Below are 19,525 nucleotides of genomic sequence, written 5' to 3'. Positions count from 1 at the left end.
AACATGTCCACAATCATAGTTGAACATGTTACAATAGACACAAACAGCAGACAAAAAAATAAAAATGAAAGAACACAGAAAATTTAAACAACACTATAAATCACCTTAACCTAACTGTTAATATGGATAACATTACAGCCAACAACCATAGAGCACACTTTTTTTTTTTCAAACACATGTTAGACATTTGCAAAAATAGACAAAAGCAAATCTTAACAAGTTCCAAAAGTTGAAATCATAGAGGATATTTTATGACCAGAATGGGATTAAATTAAAGATCAGTAGCATAAAGATAATTAGAAAAATTCCTTAATGTTTGGGAATCAAGCAATATACTTCTAAGTAGCATATGATTAAAGTAAATACAAGTTCTTACAAATTGTATTAATAAGTTAATTTTATTTTGAATTTCTTACTTCCCAGAACAGCTCCATTTCTTCAATCTAAATAGACTTTTTTTTCCAACTACATTTCCAGCAACTACTAGACTTATATTTGTAAAGAACTGTGAAATATGGGCTGGGGTTGTGGCTCCAGTGGTAGGGCGTTTGCCTTGCATGTCTGAGGCTCCAAGTTCAATTCTCAGTACCACATATAAATAACCAAATAAAACAAAGGTATTATGTCCATCTATAACAAAAAATATTTTTTAAAAAAGAACTGAAATATCTAAGACTTTCCTCTATTTGCTGCCCAACAACTTTAGCCTGTCACAGCTTTAAGCATGCTAAATGAGAACACAACACTTCCAAATCAGAGCAAAAAAAAAAAAAAAAAAAAAAAGAAAGTTTGATTTCTCATACTACTGCAATCAACATTAACTTCTAGTTGGCATTTATTCCTCTGCCTCCCAACCCAAGGATGACATGGACCGTCTCAGGTAATCATAGCTCACTAGGGTGATCACTTCCTCCATTTGCCAGGACTAACGCATTTCCTGGAATTCAGCATTTTTCTATGCTATAAACATGCCAGCCTCAAGCAAACTAGAACACGCTGGTTAATTGTGCACACAGCATTTAGATGGTAGGTAAGAAACTCCAAATTTGGGAAACACCAGACTTTTAAAGGAGTCTGCTATCAAAGCTGCCTACCCTCTGTCCTGGGAAGAGACATTATCTTTATTGCCCTGGACAGCAAACAAATCTGCTCTCCTTGGATGGAGAGCCTACCTTTATCTTCCAAGGCAGTTTATCATGTAAACATACTTGAAAAGATATTCCAAAACCAAAGTTTTCAATTTGTCTGCTTACAAGATGTGCAGAAATCTGTGGAGAATTGAATCCCTGTTAACAAGGTCTTTATAAAATTATGGTGCAAAAAATAAAATTACAGTGTAATTATAGTAAATCCCTTTACTAATGTGAATCCTGATTTTAAAGATGAAAATTCCATGTTCTTTCATATTTGGACCAAGTTCTCTTGTTAAAAACCCAGTAGAAAATATTTGCTCACTAATTTTTAGTGAGATGTTTGTGATAAAGCCTGCTAATTGTACTGAAAGAGATAACCTGTTTTGGTCAGCTTTTCACCAATGTGACTACATGACCCAACCATAACAACTGAAGAGAAGGGAAAATAAATTTTTTGTGGGGCTCACCGTTTCAGAGGTCTTAATCCATAGACAGCAGTCCCCATTCCTTGTGGCTCAAGTTAATGCAGAATAACATGGTAAAAGAATATGGTGGAGAAAAGTAGCTCACATGACATTGAAGAAGCAAAGTGAGTGAGATCTTCACCTGCCAGATCAAATATATATACCCCAAAGTATGCCCCACCTCCTCCAGCCACACCTCACCTGCCTTCAATCACCACTCAATTAATCCTATCAAGGTGATTAATTCACTGACTTGGTTAAGGCTGTCATGACCCAATCATTTTTCCCCTAAACTTTCTTGAATTGTTTCACACATGAGCTTTTGGGGGGCACCTCACCTCCAAAATACAACATAACCTATATGTCAAGAATAAGTTGCTATTTTATTTCAGTACTGAAGACTTACTAATCAAGAGATATTTGTTTCTACTGTCTTGGTCATCCAAGAATATACTGACTAATTTCTTCTCTTGCATTTACCCAAAAAGTTAGTACCCTGAATTTAGGAGTGGGGAGAAGAGAATAAGAAACAAGACAAAAAGGAATTATGTTCTTGGTAGATGAAGTAGATGCTAGATACTAAATGGGATCTTACAGAAATGTGGGCAATCAATTTCCCTGAATTTCAATAGCCTGTAGATTCTTTGGCTCATATTAACTGTAATAATCCAAATTTCATTGTTTCTCCCACTCCACCCAAGAGCATTTATAGGAGTACTGGAAGATGTTCATATATCGATACATTTGATTAATACATGTAACTTCACATCTTATGCAACTTCAAACATAGGAAGTTATACTCCATGTATATATGTCAAAGTACATTCTACTGTCATATATAATTAAAAAGAACAAAAATGAAAAAATATAGAAAAATAAATACAATTTTTGAACAAAAAAATAAATAATTTTTTAAAAAGAACATAATTATACTTTTCTGGAGATGGGAGGAAATCTACAATAAGTAACTTCTCAAAATTCCAAATGCCTGGCTTACCTTATTGCTACATCTGTTAGATAAGATTGAAAAGTCTAGTTTTGTTCTAGTTGCAATTAAGGTGTTAATTAATTGCAAAATAATATTTATTTAATGTTTGTGAAGCCTGTGCAAATAGACAAAACTAACTGCCACCCTAATATTAAATTATATAAATATGATATCATCCACTGGTCCTATATCACTGAGACTGGATTCCTGTCTTTCCTAGAGTCTTTCAACCCTGTGTTGGTCACTTTTCCATCACTGTAACAAATATCTGAGATGAATCAACTTAAAGGGAAGAGAGGTATGTTTGGGCTCACAGTTTCAGAAGTTTCAGTCCATGACCTGTTGCTTCCATAGCTTTCGGGCTGTGGCAAGACAACACATCCTGACCGAAGCTCATGCAGAGGAAAACTGTTTGCCACATGGTTGCTGTAAAACAAAAGTCAGAGAGCAAAAGACCAGGGTCCCCATTGACCCTTCACAGGTACATTCCCAGTGACCTAACTTCACCCTATAGGCTCCACCTCCTAAGGGTTTCACCACTTACCAATAATACCACAGACTGGTCACCAAGCCTTTAGCATATGGGCCTTTGAGGGACATTTAAAATCCAAACCACAGAAATCCTTTAGTATTTTATCTTTCTGAGCTTCAAAGAATTTCAAAAATTTTCATAAGTAGATTTCTTTTGTTAGGTCCTACAGTGATGTAGGACCAGAATATACTGTCTGAGGTTTATCTCAGATTTTCTTAGGGATTTTTTCCATACTTCTTAATTTTAGAACAGAATGAGATGGGAAGGTCTAACAGATAGTTTGTGCACAATAATCATGAGAAACACTGAGAGAGAGAATCAAAATAGTTTCTATGCACCTGTATTAATCAAGATATGTTACATGTGGTTTTACAAAATAAAGATTAATTTTTTATTCATACAGAATCTGCTACAGGCCCAGGATGATCTCATACTACTTGAAGTGAGGTGGTCCACCATCCTTTGGATATAACACTGATCCTCCTTGATCACAAAACAAGGAAGAAAATGCTGAAAATATCCCTTAGCAATTAATTCTGTGCTGTGGCCTTTAAGTGACAAAGACCACTAACAGGCTTTGGTAGGCATTGGTCATATGAACCAGATTAAATCAAGATGTGTTTTTTCCTTCTATTCATCCTGAAAAAGAAATAAAAGTGATATGGGTGAGCATTTGCACTCCCACACTATACCCCTCTGTTTCCAAAACCCCCTTTATTTGGTCATGGCCAAACTTTACATAATTATATAAGTCAGGATATTGGAGAGGTGAAAGTAGAGGTACTGTCAGGATAGGGAAATGGGTTGGTTAAATTTGTCCAAGGTACTAAGACATGTATCTACTCCCTATTCAATCTCCCTCCCCCTCATGCCCAAGTGCCTCATACTGTGACCCCGTAAAGCAAACTACTAAATACGCCTTATACAACTTCAAGATTAATAGCATTCATATATAAGAAGTAGATTTAATATTTGCATTTTGATATGTAATATGTAATCCTAAACTCTTTCATGAATAATTACAAGTATCATTATTACTTCTATTACTACTTGCATTATTATGAATGCTATTAATATTAGTATTAGTTAATATTTATTGACAGCCTACTGAGCTAAGTAAGTTAACTAGTTTCTAAGTGTAATTATCCGCATTTACAGTAAATAAACTCAACAACAAGGAGATTTTATAGTGAGTTAAATAATGAATTCAGATCTGGCTCCAAAGTCCATGCATTTACCCCTTATGGGTAATATAGAAAATGAGAGAGAATCAATTTCTTGTGCCATCATATGTAACACCTAAGATTCAAGTAGTACAGTAGCTGTGCCAACTTTGAGAAATATTCTGCATAGAACTTTACTGTGAGGATTAGTGGTTAATACAGTCAGCATGTAACACTACCTTCCTAAGTAAGAGCAAAATGAGTCTTGAGTATTGATTAAATTTAGATTTAGATCTGTTTTTTAAATTTCAAAGCAACTTATTGGAAAGATATAACTTACAAATATGGCATCTTTGGGCTGGGGTTATAGCTCAATGGTAGAGTGCTTGCCTTGAATGCTTGATACACTAGGTTCAATCCTGAGCACCACATAAAAATAAATTAAATAAATAAAGATATTGTGTCCATATTTTAAAAAATCTTTAAAAAATACAGCATCATCACCATACATTGCTATGGACATCAAGTCACTTCACTAATTCAAGAACTAAATTCAAATAATTCCTAAAAGCTCAAAATACTCAAAGCAGCTAAGCACTGCCTTTATATAAATTGGTTATTAAAAGTACTTCTAATTAGAGAGATAGATAGAGAGAATGAGAATGGAGGAGGGAAAGTATATATTGTGTGATGTGTGTGAGAGACAGATCCTTTAAAATCATGACCTACCCATGAGGTAAATGGAATAGCGCTTATGACTTAAAAGACAATCTCATGTACCAGAAAATTAAAGAATCTAGTTTGTTCACTGCTACTCTCTAGAATCCAGCATATCAATGCTTGTTGTTTATTATTATACTAGATTTTTCATAAATCTGTTATAAAATCCAAAGAAATTATAGTCTATCTACCTCTAAGTCAGGTTTGATGTAAGGCATAACCTCCTTTATACTTCACTAATCTTTCACTTCTGCAAGTTATTTGGTCAAAGAATAAATGTATAAATTTCAATAAATTCTTATGAAATATACTTATAAAAATACACTGAAGTTTAGAAGAATGTGTGTATGTAAATCCAGCTTTTTTCCAAACATATTTGAAATAATTTATAAGACTTATGAACTGTAGTGGGATAGAAATAGATAGAATATGTGAAGAAGAAAAACAAAATAAATAGATAATGACACTCAAGATAAGCTTACCCAATATTCACTGGAACTTCTTCCAGTGAAAGCCATGAATTTAGATGTGACCTCCTTAATAATCAAAGCCAAGTGAAAATGCACTCATTATATAATTCTCTGATATTAAATGTGGTTTATCAAAAAAGTATGGTTGATATTGCACAAAATACAGACACTTTGGAGGTCATGCACTTATTTAAAACGCGTTGTCAATTTGCTAAATATTTATTATTATTATTTTTATTGTTATTATTATTGTTATTACCATTTGTAAGAGGGAATGTTTTCCAGGACATAGAAGAAAATCCATCAGTCTTTCATTTCTTTAGAATTACATCTTACTTCCAAAATAGTCATGAACCATAGTTCCTAATTACTTCATTTCTATGGGTCCACATGTGATTGTACATATATAGCAGACTCAGATGACAACAACTATTGCAGAGTCTCTTATATAGCTTATAGGGTGCAAATAATGTGTCCTTACCCACAGTAAATATATTTTTAAGTTTTTCCTACTTGTCTATATATGTTTTCTTTCTATTCTACTTTAAATAAGATAAAATATATCTTAGCAATGAAATAAAAAACAGAATAATTGCTTTGTATTTTTACCCTGGTCATAAGCAAAATTTCTGTTTGGTATCAATAAATACTTGGATAAATGAATCTAGCTGTAATCAGGAAATTTCTCAGCTCTCTAATCACATGCCACATGTACTTTGCAACACATTTCCCACCTATCCTTTCTTAAAATAGAGAAAGTTAATAATCTGGAGATGTGAAATGTATTAAATGTCTTTATTATCCATTTCTTCTGTCTTTTTTGTAAATGATAATCTGAGAGTCTGCAGTCTACATGACTGGGGCAGATGGCAGAACACAATTTACTGATAATATTCTCTCAGGCTATTAAGCTCTGCCCACCTTTTGAGTACATTGAATTGTAACACTATGTTCCCACCATTTCAAGAAATTGCTACTGTCATAGCCCAACAGCTTGAGAAAATAACATTATTTTTGAAGGGAAGTAAAAAGAAATGGCATCAAAGAGATTATCCAAGACCTTACACTGGAAATGATATATATGTGTCCCCATGACTCAACATTTTGTCAATGTGAGAAAAACAGCAAAAAGAATATCATTGAGATTTATTTAACTATTTAGTTCTCCTTTAAAGATCCCTGTTATTTTAGTTACCAACCATAATAAAATTCAGTTGTTCTCATAAATGAATGATTTCCCTTGGTAAGTTTCCCCTGCATTGTTCACAATGAAAATCCACATGGAGAGAATTTAGAAATTAAAAAGCATGAAAGGAGAAGTCTGGGCCTTTCATTAAAGAATATTTAATAAAAACCACAAAGGAGTGCATTACACAGTTTATGAATACAGACAAGTAGAAAATGCTGGAGAGTGGTCCTTACTCTTAGTGCCCTTCCAGAGGGAGAAATTCATGAACAAAATCTTTGTAACCTGCTGACTCTTCCTGCTGTGACTAGGAGGGAGAGAATAAAGCAATCTCCAAATAATTACCAGTTGTCCCAGCACCTGGAGCTCCAGTGGCTTAACCAGATTTTAAATGCAAACCATAAAACTCAGCACTGATCCCGAAAGGGGTTTCAATATCTTGGAACAGTGTGATTCTTCAAAGGAAGTCCTCTTCTGAAGTCCTCTTGTGCCTTGCTACGAGTCTGTTCTGACATCTTCCTCTGTATCCCTTACCTGTCTCAGTATGAAGAGACTCATCTGAACTCAGGATCATATCAAGAGTGCACTAACCCTAAGGTACTGACAGACCCTGCTTGGTTCCTGTCTGAACATAGGCTTCATGAATCATAAACCTGGACATCAAGGTTTAGGTGGCTTAAACCTCATGTGAGACTATGAGGATTGATCACTACTCCATATTTTGGAACTTTATGTGAGTTTATTCTTAATAAGTTTGTTTTCATCAATTTTCAGTTTCATTTGTTATGATATTTCCTATTTTCCAAATATTGTCTCAAGTAAGTCTAAGAAGAGTCTATAGAATATTTTAAAACAGTGCTACCTACAAAAGTGGTATATGTTTTCAAAGTAGGTCTTATCCACAGACTATAATAGAGAATGCAGAAGTGGGAAGAATATTCCATGCTTATATAAATAATTATATAAAAATGGATTCTACTGTCGTGTAACTAAAAGGAACAAATAAAAAATGAAATAAAATAAAATACAATCACACAAAAATGGATGAACATGAAACACTTCATAAATTCCCTCCATGATATGGTATCTCTCATTCTTCATGATTGCATATGAAGACTTTCTAAAGTTAGTTCTCTCACAGAAAAGACTCCTGATTATCCTCAAGGGAAAACTGACCAATAATTACCTTGTTTTATAAAGGCTTAAAGTCTTTGGTCTGAATCAGCCATGATGGATCTTAAGCATTCAGCATAGAAAACATTTCCCAAAAGATGTACATAATCCTGTTGGGGAGTGAGAAGAGGGATAAGAAACCTATTTTACAGAACTTTTAAAATTAAAACACTGTATTCTGAGACACTTGTAGATTCACATGAAGTTGTTTAAAAAAGTAAAAAGAATTCAGAGGGACCCTATATATCCCTCATCCAGTTTCCCAATTTGGAGGGACTTTAAACCTTGGTATAGTTCGTACAATAGAAGCCATCAATGGAGTTGTAAGGAAGCAACCCAGGCTCCAGAAGACCTCTCCATTTCCACAGTGCCAGATATGAACAGAGATTGTGTCCATTAAAATGTGACTAGTACTTCCAGGTGCACCACCATTAATAAGTAGTTTGGCCCCAGTGCACTTTACTGAAGAAGAAAAGAAAAATAAACTCGCCAGAATAGCAGAGTCAAAACAGCAGTCCCTAGGAACTTGACATTTCTAAGATTTGAATCAAAAGATTTGGGGGACTTTGTTGATATCAGTTAAAATGACTTGGCTGTAAATGTTTCATTACCCTGCTGCTGGGAGGACTCCCTATGAAAAAGATTTTATGATTGAAGATCATCAGGCAGGGAATTTTTTAGAGGAACTCTTGGCATTAAATACTTGTATATTGAAGGGAAGGATGGAGGGAAGGAAAAGAGGCACTGTTGGACAATGAAAGAAACTGAGCTGCGTACAGTTTCAGCAGAGGCCTCAGCCAATACCAAAACACCCTCACAGTTGCTTTACATAGATAAGGATGACAGACCTTTACACTCTTACAATGACCAGTTATTGAGTGTAAACTACTCACTGGAAGGGGATGTGATCTTGGTCTGGGCAACTCTTCCCAACCAAAGGAATTTACAGAAAGAGGAAAGAGTTTCTCATTTACAGAAAGACATGAGTTTTTCAGTTAGTTGCACTTTTAGAAGCTGCGAGAATAAAAACCTCCATTCCAAAGAAGGATCCAGACAACACATAACAGCATCCACCCTAGCATATCCCTTGCACTACTCAGATATGTTACCTCCTGTATGTTCTTACTTGGAGCCACCCAGGTTTATAGTTATGATGGATTTTTACTGTGTCAGACTTACGGAACATTAATGGTATAAATAAAGCTGATGACACTGTTGCTGATTTTAGGGCTATGTTTAATGTAATTAATATTTGTTATCTCTGTCCTCTTCTCTGTAGATTCCTCTCAATGTTGGCAAGTACCTGTGCTGATCATGGGTCTGTGGTCACCATGTTTCTACAAGATTGTGGATATTGTCCACGGATGGCTAAAATACTTCAAAGGATTCCAAGAAGTTTTCAGGTGATCCTCCAGGAAATCAAACATATAATTTTTTATCCTAATTCAATGAGAACAGCTTATTTACCAATGATTACCAAAGTTAGTCATCTGCCAGGACGATGAATCTTCTTGCATGCTCAGTCCTTAGTTCAAAGTGTCCAACAAAGTGTCCAGGGAATAGCCAAAGCTTATATGCAATAGGACTCCTGCTGTGTCTTTTGGTAGAAATGCCCTGCTTCCCTACTTTGAGTATTTTGAATCTGCTAAAACCTAGAACTCTGTAGACAGAAAGCACACATTTCCCAGAATCATATATTGGTTTGACAATAAAAATGTATAAGCAATAAACATAAATTGGAGATATTAAATGGGACCAAAAATGATTTATCTCCTTGATTCATATTCTACCTATTGGGGAAATGACACTTATAAAGGATATTGACTCATCAAAGACTGAAAAACTGTAACCCTTAGGCCAAATCTATCCTGTGGCCAATTACATAAATGATGCCTTGTTGGAACACAGCCATGATCACTCACTTACATATTAATGAAGGCTACTTTCACATCATAATTGCAAAGTTGCAGAAACCACATGACCTGCAATCCTAAAATATTTTCTGGTTCACTACAGAAAAAAAAAAAGTTTGCCAATTCTTGATCCATGTGTATACTGCATCCTGAAGGATAACGTCTCATCTCTGTAAATTGATCTTGCCTCAATTTACCTTTGCCAGCTCAGCTCATTGCTCTATCAGGATGGCAGCTTCTGGGTGGTGTATTGTGTAATGCAGCCAGTGGATTCCATGGTCACAACTTGCTCTACATCTATTGGGCTGTAAAATATGTGTCTTAATCTGACATATTAAGTAAAATACTCTTCTGGCAGATTACTCAGCAATCCCTTGATTGGTAGTGCTGGTTGACATCCTATAGTAAGGGAAGGCAAATTCCTACTCAGAAAATATTCTTATTCCTGAAAAAATGAATTATTGCCATTGTAGGATAAAAGAGATTTAATGTAGCCAACTTGCCACAAATCATATGGTTGGTTTCCTTGAGGGATGGTGCTGTCTTAGGTTGCTGACTGATTGAAGGTTTAGTAGCTCAATCAGCCTTGATAAGTATGAGGCCAAGCACTTGGGTCTATGCATTGGTCCTCTCCTTTCTTCAATGGCTATTACCTCTATGTCTTTTCTGCAAGTACTGGAGTGGCCAATGACACAGGCTGTCTGACATCTGTTAACTAAGCCGTTTTGTCTACTTGGTTGTTTAATGCCTTCTCCATAGTGATATACTCTGGTATTATCAGTATATGACACATTTTGTTTCCACTCCCCTAGATCTATATACATACCTCCAGCAAGAACTCAGTCACCTATGCAACCAAGCCACTTACTACTGCTCATAAATGTCCATATATGCTAAGATTTGACCACTTCTCTTTCATCATAAAATGGATGAACACACTTAGAGTGAGCTTTGATTCACCATTGCCTTTTTGAAGGCTCCTTCTTTCTCAAATGCAACAGTAACATATACAAGGTTAATTTTTGCGGGACAAATATATTGAACCAAAATTTTTATGAACCAAGCTCAGTTATTTTCCTTCTCCAGATCTCCATGTAGCCATCATTGAAAACAGTATGAGAGGCTCCAGTGCAAACATGAATGACATGGCGGATGGAGCTGGGGCAGAGTAAACCGTAAAGGGGGAGCAGCAGAGGGGGATCTCGATCGTCTGTATAAGATTTAGCTTTACTTGTGCCCTCTGCCATTACTCAAGTCTGATGCCAGATGTTAGACCCCCATATTACAATGGATTCCCGATGCACCTCCTCATCTTAGTCACAGATCTAGCTATGGGGGAAGCTGTGCCCACGTGGATTTTTGATAACCCTTGGTGAGACCTGCCATCTCTACTAGTTTTCAAGTCGCCAAACAGGAAAACCTTTTCAAAAAGCACACAGTTCTCTGTAGATCTTTGCTTCATGTGTTTCTCCTGCTGAGACTAACCACATACTCCATTGGCATTCCCCCTCCACAGACACCTCGAATACAGGTGTCTGTGGAGGCAGAACTGCCTGAGCTGCAGTTTGGCCTTGCTGCCAATCGCTACTGCTCCGAGTGCATTCATTGTTGGCCACTTTTTATGTCACCCTTTCACAGGAGCAGGGCAATTTGTGTGTCTTCTGTAACCACCTCAAAGGTTATTATGAAGATTGAATTGCTTAAATATGAAAAAGTCTTTTTCTTTGAGCTGTAAATCAGTGTATGGACATAATATATAATTTAGTGATCTATGTTAACTCAAAATTAGCATTGTAACTTATTAGTGTATATCTTTCTGACTTTAAAGTGGCATGTGAAGTTTTATTCCTCATTATAATTGTGAGTTATAATAGTGCTAGATAGCTATGTGTGCTTCACCCAACCGCATCCTCCCCGTGGCTCAGAGTCTATAGCTTAGGAGTTACTCATTAAATACTTACTGATGAATTAATTAATTCTGTACTCATTAAAATCAATAATATTAATAATAAATCCACACCTATAATTAAGTTTTCTCCCTGTAGAATATACATGAGCTATTGTGACAATATACTAATTATTGTATTGACTCAAAGAGAGACTTGGTATTATAGAGACATAACATTTGGGGGCTGGAAACATAAACATAAGGGCTCAGATATGACCATTAACATGTTTGAAGTTAGGTCCAATTATTTAGCACAACTGTGCCAGAATTCAAACCTCTTAAGACAGCATTCCTTCCATTGCACTATTCCTGTGTCACAACTCCATTATTCTGTTTCTCTACAAAAATAAAACATTTTCCAGCACAACACAACATCTTAAAGAAATTTTTCAACAGAAGATCAATTTAAGGCTTACTAATCTAAGTTTCAAATCTGAGATATGATACAAGGAAGACTCTCAACATGTATTTTGGAATAAAGGAGGTAACAAAAAATGTTTTAAAAACTGACAATACTTTCCTGTGGTACTAATTGAATTTCACGTTATTTCTAACTTTAGATACCATTCGGACTTTTAAATCAGTATCCAGAAAAACACAGAATCTTATTAATTCATTTGTGTTTCTTCTTTCCAATTTCATGTTTTAAATTTTTTAGATCAAAAATATGTATTAAATTATTTCATATAAAGTATTATATTTTTCAGTTTCCTGGTAATGATTGACAAAACACATATATCTAATGTCTGATTTGAACTTAACAGAAAAAAAATCATCACAATCATTTTTATATTTTACCAAGAAAAGTTTTCAAAATGCCTCAAGATAAAAGAACTCAAAATTTGATTTTAAATGTGATTTCTAAAAATTATAATCTTGATGATTATTTAGACACACCAATAAGATATAGTCAGAAAATATTTATCATAGATAAAAACAGTAATATGAAGTCAAAACTCCTTAATACAATAGAAAAGAGAGGAAAATGAATAACCAAAATACTTGAAATGTATAAGTTTGAGGTTGTCAAAATGACACAAAATTTATAATCAAGGTTTTTTATAACTTTTGAAATTCAAAAAAGGCAAGATATTGGGCTGTTGGGAGTCTTCCTTGCCTCATATTCCAGACGTGAATCTTAGATTAGTAAGTCTTAAATGGATTTTTTTTTGAAAATTTCTTTAAGATGTTGTGTTGTGCTGGAAAATGTTTTATTTTTGTAGAGAAACAGGATAATGGATTTGTGACACAGGAATAATGCACTGGAAGGAATGCTGTCTTAAGAGGTTTGAAGAGCTCTGTTGTTAGAAGGCTTGCCTCACATACACAAGTCTCTGGATTCCATCCCCAGCACCACCAAAAATAAAAAAAAATTTAAAAAGGCAGAATATTGACAATGATCAAAAAGATGATTTGCTGAAGTTCCTTTATCAAAGGATAAGTGAAAAAAAAATGGAGTTAACAAGGACCTGAAAATAGTAATAAGGCAGGAGAACTTTTAGAGATGACCTCAAAACATACATTTTTGTCATGCAAAATGATAAATAATGTTATATTCGAGGATGGAAAAATAAATGCTATTAATATAATTCTTCAAATGATCACATTACAGATCTGCCTCAAAATGTATCAAATATATCTCAGCTTATGTTAAAGAATTTTAGGAATCATTAACTTAATATGCCTAAGTACAAGTCTTAAAAAACAATTGGTTCTTTGCTGTATTCACACTGGAGACTGTCTCCTGAGTTCTTTCTTTTCTATTCATGACAGCCCCCTCTTTTCTGTAGAATACAGATATTGGCTTAGGGTGATATATTCAGCGTTGAAAGTATAGGCATGAATACTGGAGAGGGTCATACAGAAGCATGATTAAAATGGAGACATTTTGCTGCTACATGGTAACCATAAGAAGAACAAGCAAATGTTTTGGTCAAAGTATATTTAATTTGTACTCATAGAAATGTGACATTCTTACTTTTAATAAATTTCCTTTGTAATGTAGAGAGACCTCTTCTTTTACTCAGCAAAATTTAAAAAACATAGTTTGTGATGTTGATTTTTTCTGTCATTGTGAGAGGAAAAATGACAGTTTTCATAGCTACTTTAAAAAAATCACCATCCTTTATGTCTCCACAACTATTAAGTGCCAATGAAAACTGACAGTGGGACAACAAAGCCACACAATTTCACAGGGGGATATACTTTCAAATGTCAATCTAGATTTCTGAAATTGTATAGTTTTACAGTCCTCTTACGAAAATGTCAAAATGCCAACCATAATATTTCCCCTGAATGTTGAATACAATAAATTCACATTCTTAATGCATTCATCATTCATTCTGACAACAAGGGATAAAAGTTTTCGAGTCTAATTCTTGCCTTTTCATTTTTTGAGAAAAAGATGTTTAATTTCATTTCTATCCAGCTACTTTTACACCCAGAAAAAGGGAAAAAGTAGTAAATTAAATTGTTAGTATCTAGAAACAATTACAAAAACAATTCTCATAATGAAATATTAAAATAATACGGAAGAAATTGCCATCTAACCCAAGCTCAGGCTCCTTAACTCCTATCCTCAAGAGTCATTTGAATAAACTGATTAAAATAGAAATTTTTAATTAATCATTTTGGCTGATTCTTTCTGACATAGTCTATGAACTGATACATAGACATTCTTGAATGTTTTTATGCATAAACATATATTAATGTATATATTACTTAGCCTATATGTGTATTAATTTTAAATATATTAAATAAAAAAATAAGTCCAGTTCTGTGATGCTTGCTTAATTTAAAATTTATACATTATTTTATTAGTATATATTAGTATAGACAAAAAGGTTTCTTCTAAATATTTGTATAATATTCTAGTGTATGTTATTATCACAATTATTTCACAAGTATCTCTTGGAATACTTACCATTGTGAAGTTATAAATAATATTTCATATTTGGTTAGTATCTTTGATCATACTTTTCATGCCTCTGTAAATATATGTGTGGATAAATTCTTGCTGAGAAATTTCTGTTTCTAAGGATTTACTTTCTTATAATTTAACTTTAAGTTAGCTAAACATATATTTTTAATAAAGTCTCTATATATTATGTTTAAGAGTTTAAAATTAATCAAAAATGGACCACAAGATAAATGATAATTTTATAAAAAAACAAGACAAAGCCTAAAGAGAGTAAATACTTTGGGAAAAATAGTTTGATGGGCCAAAGTTTAATTGAATTTTCAAGGAGTATGACCTAATGACAATAGCAATCACTTGTTTGTAAAATTTTAAATAAAAATAAAATTGGAATTTGAACTAGGAAAACATTAATGGATGTAATTATTTCTTACATTTGCAGCATTATAAAGGCAACCCAAAACTACTTTATAGCAAATGAGATAAGCTATATGTCATCAGTGCAGACAGCAATTAACCATACATTTGAAGGATTTATGTTGAAAGCCACTAAATTTGCACAATTACCTGAAAATGTTAGCTTTGTAATATAATGGATATCTATACTTTCTAATTTCTATTTTTGTTGGTATGGAACAAACATTTGATTTCACAAAACATGCTATGTTTTTCTTCATTCTTTTATAGACTATTGCAGAGAATTGGGACATGCTGAAGACATTTGAAAATCTGTCACCATCAAAATTAGTTATTTTTCTGTTTATTTTAAAAAATTAAAGAATAATTCTTTCAAATGGCACCAGATCTAGAATAAACAACACTAATCTAGCCATTTTGTCAGAACCTTTTATAACCAGGGTTTATATTTATTAGCTCTTATTTTATATTAAGCAATTTAACAAATGGGAGTCTCTAAAATTGGGAAATTTTTGACCTCAGGTATAAACAAGAAGTGCAGCTTGTTGAAATCTTCTGAAAAAAAATGAATGAAACATACTTAATGCATAATTTTCTGGAAGTTATTTTGAAGATTGTATCATTTTAAATAGTGTTCTAAAATATATTCCTAGAGACATTTTATCAAATGTCTTTGACAATGTAGGTTTCATTTCAAAATACTCTTCTATTAAGCAAGTATTAAAGGGAATATATGTTGTTTTATATGTATTTATTATCACAGGCACTTAATGAAGAAAAAAACTTTTAGGTCTTCTCTCTCTCTCTCTCTCTCTCTCTCTCTCTCTCTCTCTCTCTCTCTCTCTCTCTCTCTCTCTCTCCCTTCTCTCTCTTCCCCTCACCTCCCTCCCACCCTCCCTCCCTTTGTCTCCCTCAAACACACACACAGAGCAAGCTTGTAACATAATAACTGCATTTATCCTAAAGATCATGATCAGTTACAACTAACAGAATCTGCCTGGTTCCAAATTAGGTTGCAGCAAAAATACATAAACCATCATTCAGAAAAAAAAATATCTCTTTAAAAACCCAAAAAACATCTTTTCCAGAACTTCCATTAACAATGCCTGAATGATTTAGTATCCTTGCTTTTTATTCTGACACATATCTCCACTGCTTTCAAGAATTCACTCATCACTTCACCAAGATTAAATTTAATATACACACTAAAATGGATCATTGTATATTAGGAACCATACATTGATTGAAAGTTGGGTCTGATTCTCTGCCAGGTTCTATAGTGTAAACAGAAATATGATCCTTCATTTCTTGGAATAGTCAAACTCCCTGGGGATTAATTACCAAGACAGAAAAAGTCAGATAACAACAACTATGATACAAGACAAATGAATGGAAAGGCAACAGAAGCAACTATTATATATTAAGGAAGAAGGAGAATCACTGCTTCATAGAAGAAATTTATCTAAAATCAACTTTTAAAGATGAATAAGATTCAGACTTGCAGAGGGAAAAAATAGAAAAAAAAATTAATTGAGGTATGAGTAATTGTGTGAGTAAAATAAAGGGAGATAGACTATGCAAAGGTCATAAGGTACATTTTAAGGAATCAATTTAGAAAGAGCAAACAAATCCATTTAGCTAAAGCAGAATGTAAGAAAAACATTGTGGGAAATATTTATGAAAAACTAGTTGGGAGTCTATGTCATTCTAGGCTGTAGGGATATTGTAGCCCATAAACACTCTAATCACAACTCTAAGTTAAAAGTATTTTATTTTATGATAAGAGGTGAATTTATAGATGATAACACTAATATCTAACATTTACCCAGCACTTATTGTGGTAGGACATGGACTGTTTCATCTTTAAATATTCTTAAATGCTAATAATGTAATAGTCCCCTTGTACAAAGAAGATAAAATTTTACCTAAGATTCCCAAGGTAGCTCATGTCTGAGTCAGAATTTAAATTCAGACATTAAGTCTTTGATCCAGAGTTCTAGGGGCAAAGAAGGAGGCTAATGACTTATTTAAACTGGTCTTTTCTAAGGTTAGGATTATAGCTCAGTGGTACAATCTTGCCTAGGATGTGTGAGACACTGGGTTTGATTCCCAGCACTGCATATAAGTAAATAAATAAAGATCCATTAACAACAAAATATTATTTAAAGAAAATCTTTTTAAAAAACTGGTCTTTTCTTATAAATTGCTCTAGTGTGCGAATATAGTGGAAATAAAATGGGATGAAAGTGTATTGAAGACAATGAGGAGGAAGTTGGTTAATACAAGCCATGCTGTGACAATGCCCCACATTTAAGGAATACATCTTGGAGTGAAGATGTACTAGCATTGCATGCATTTTCATCCCCAGAACTTGCTTCCTTCTTTTCCTGAATTATATGGTCATGTTATCAACAGCCAGTTATCTTAGATAGTTTTGAAAAAAAAATTCAAAATGAAAACAATTTGTAGACATCTTAGTACAGACTCATTTTGTCAGGTTACTCTCCTGGTGAGGATTTGGTTTTTTGTGAATAACTTCCCCCAACAAGTGTTCAGCAGAAATAATACAAACAGCTTTGCAAATAGCTCCCTTAATAAAAATTTAGCATTGACCTTACCTCGGTTTCCCAAGGCATCTTTCCATCTGATTATTTTTCTCCAGCAACATAAAAAATTTCTGCAGTTTCTTCCCAGAATCCTGTGGAAAAGTGACAATAACAAGGAACTCATTGTCTGATTTTGTCAGATCTCACTTGTTTTCACTAGAGGTACACATATCAACAAGCTTCACACAAATAAGGCCTACTTAGAAATATGGATATCTAACCTTAGGGTATGTGTTTGAAAAACATTTAAACTAGCGTCAACTTTCCTAAATTGAAGTTGCTACTAAAGCATATAGAGTATTTTCATGAATATCTATTATTGAATGAGAAATGTAATGTTAACTTGGATGTAAGTTTCAATTCATTTCCATGCATCATTTAGGATGAATTTTTATAAGCTTTATTTTCAAAATCAGATAAATGCAATTTTGACCAACAGCACTTAAGTAGAAATGTTAGTCAATAGCTTGCCACTTTGTCTAAGAGACAGGATGGTTCTGGATGTTATTGTAAAGTCACAGTCCTTACAAGGATCTTTTGTGACATGGCACCTGTTACCTCTATGATCTTAGCCCTTGCTGCTCACTCACTCCCGATCACCCTATTGCAACTTCATAGGCCTCTATGCTACTCCTCAAACTGGGTACCATCCTATGTTCAGACATTACTACTGTCCAGTAACTCTCAAAATATCCACATTAATTTTCTCTTCTTTAAACCTTGTCTGGAAGATGTCAAGGTTAACTCTGACCATCAAGTTGAAGAGTGATCCCTTACTCACCAACCTTTCCTGATACTTCTCCCTCTTGATTCATTGATTCTTTGCCAATTATCATATTATAACACACTAAAAGCTATGTCTTAAAAATTTTAAAACTACTAAACTTTTAAGCCCCCAACAAGCACAAATGTTTGTTTTGTTCATGTTGAATACTAACATCTAGGTCAATGTCTAAATAGTAGATACTGAATTAATATCAGTTGATTGAAAGAATGAAAAAAAAAAGCATTTTGACATTATCCAACTCTTTTAATCATCTATTTCACTGTTATGAATAAAGGACCTGACCAGAACAAGGAGAAAAAGTGTATTTGAAGGCGCATAGTTTCAGAGGTTTTAGTCAATAGGAGGTCAGCTCCATTCCTGGGGCCTCCAGGGGAGGCAGGACATCACAATGAAAGAATGTGTTAAAGGGAAACAGATGTCATGTTGATTAGGAGGCCATGACCCAATTCCCTCCTCCTTCAACCACAGGAGCCCACTTCAGTTACCACGCAATTAATCCCTAGGGGATTAAATCACTGATTGGGTTAATACTCTTACAACCAAATCATTTATTTCTTTTCTGAAACTTCTTGCACTGTCTCACATCAGAGCCTTTTGGGGGACACCTCACATCCCAACCATAACAGTAATCAAATTTGTATCTAAATAACTATTACCATTTTGGAGTTGAAGTATAAAGAGTCAATAACCTATAGTTGACCAATCTTTCACCAAGGAAACAAAATAACTCTGCTAAGTTATTTTGGCTAAGTGACTCCTGCAATTTCTAATTCAATACTGTGTTTTATTGCTTTTGTTGTTGAAGTCTGATGAGTGTTGCTTTATAAAATGTCAAAGAAAATGAAGTAATCATGTTTTAAGTCATTGACCATCCTATTCTCCTTCTTAACAGTAGATGCCAAAGAATGTGTTTCTGAGTCAGACAGAACAAATTTAATTCCCTGAACATACATGTTCTTTGAAACTGTCTCATCTTTGCACAAAGCCTCTCAATGTCTTGATCCTAATAAATTCTCAATAAATATTTGTTATTTAAGAATGCACTTCAAAAGGCACCTTTTTCTCACATCCATATTAAGTGCCACGGATTTGAACTTCTGTTTCAGCT

At 33.9% G+C, this 19,525-nt stretch overlaps 1 protein-coding gene across 7 annotated transcripts in view; it reads left to right on the top strand.

Moving 5' to 3' along the window:
* The window catches only part of LOC144376430 (uncharacterized), a 72,842-nt gene that overhangs the window by 21,833 nt on the left and 31,484 nt on the right, over positions 1 to 19,525 (top strand). For 6 of the 7 annotated variants that reach the window (XR_013436914.1, XR_013436913.1, XR_013436912.1 and 3 more), the window contains one exon: positions 9,109 to 9,232. Coding sequence is in view for 2 of the 7 variants with exons in the window: in XM_078044303.1 (XP_077900429.1) it covers positions 9,109 to 9,232 (124 nt within the window). In the remaining 5 variants the exon portion in view is untranslated. Of the gene's footprint in view, positions 1 to 7,199; positions 7,390 to 9,108; positions 9,233 to 19,525 lie in introns of all 7 variants that reach the window. The other variant, XR_013436915.1, reaches the window with a different exon arrangement.

The sequence above is a fragment of the Ictidomys tridecemlineatus genome, chromosome 3 (genome assembly GCF_052094955.1).
Source record: "Ictidomys tridecemlineatus isolate mIctTri1 chromosome 3, mIctTri1.hap1, whole genome shotgun sequence".
Taxonomy (NCBI): domain Eukaryota; kingdom Metazoa; phylum Chordata; class Mammalia; order Rodentia; family Sciuridae; genus Ictidomys; species Ictidomys tridecemlineatus.
The sequence above is the reverse complement of the archived record's forward strand: the minus strand, read 5'-3'. Positions and strand labels throughout refer to the sequence as shown.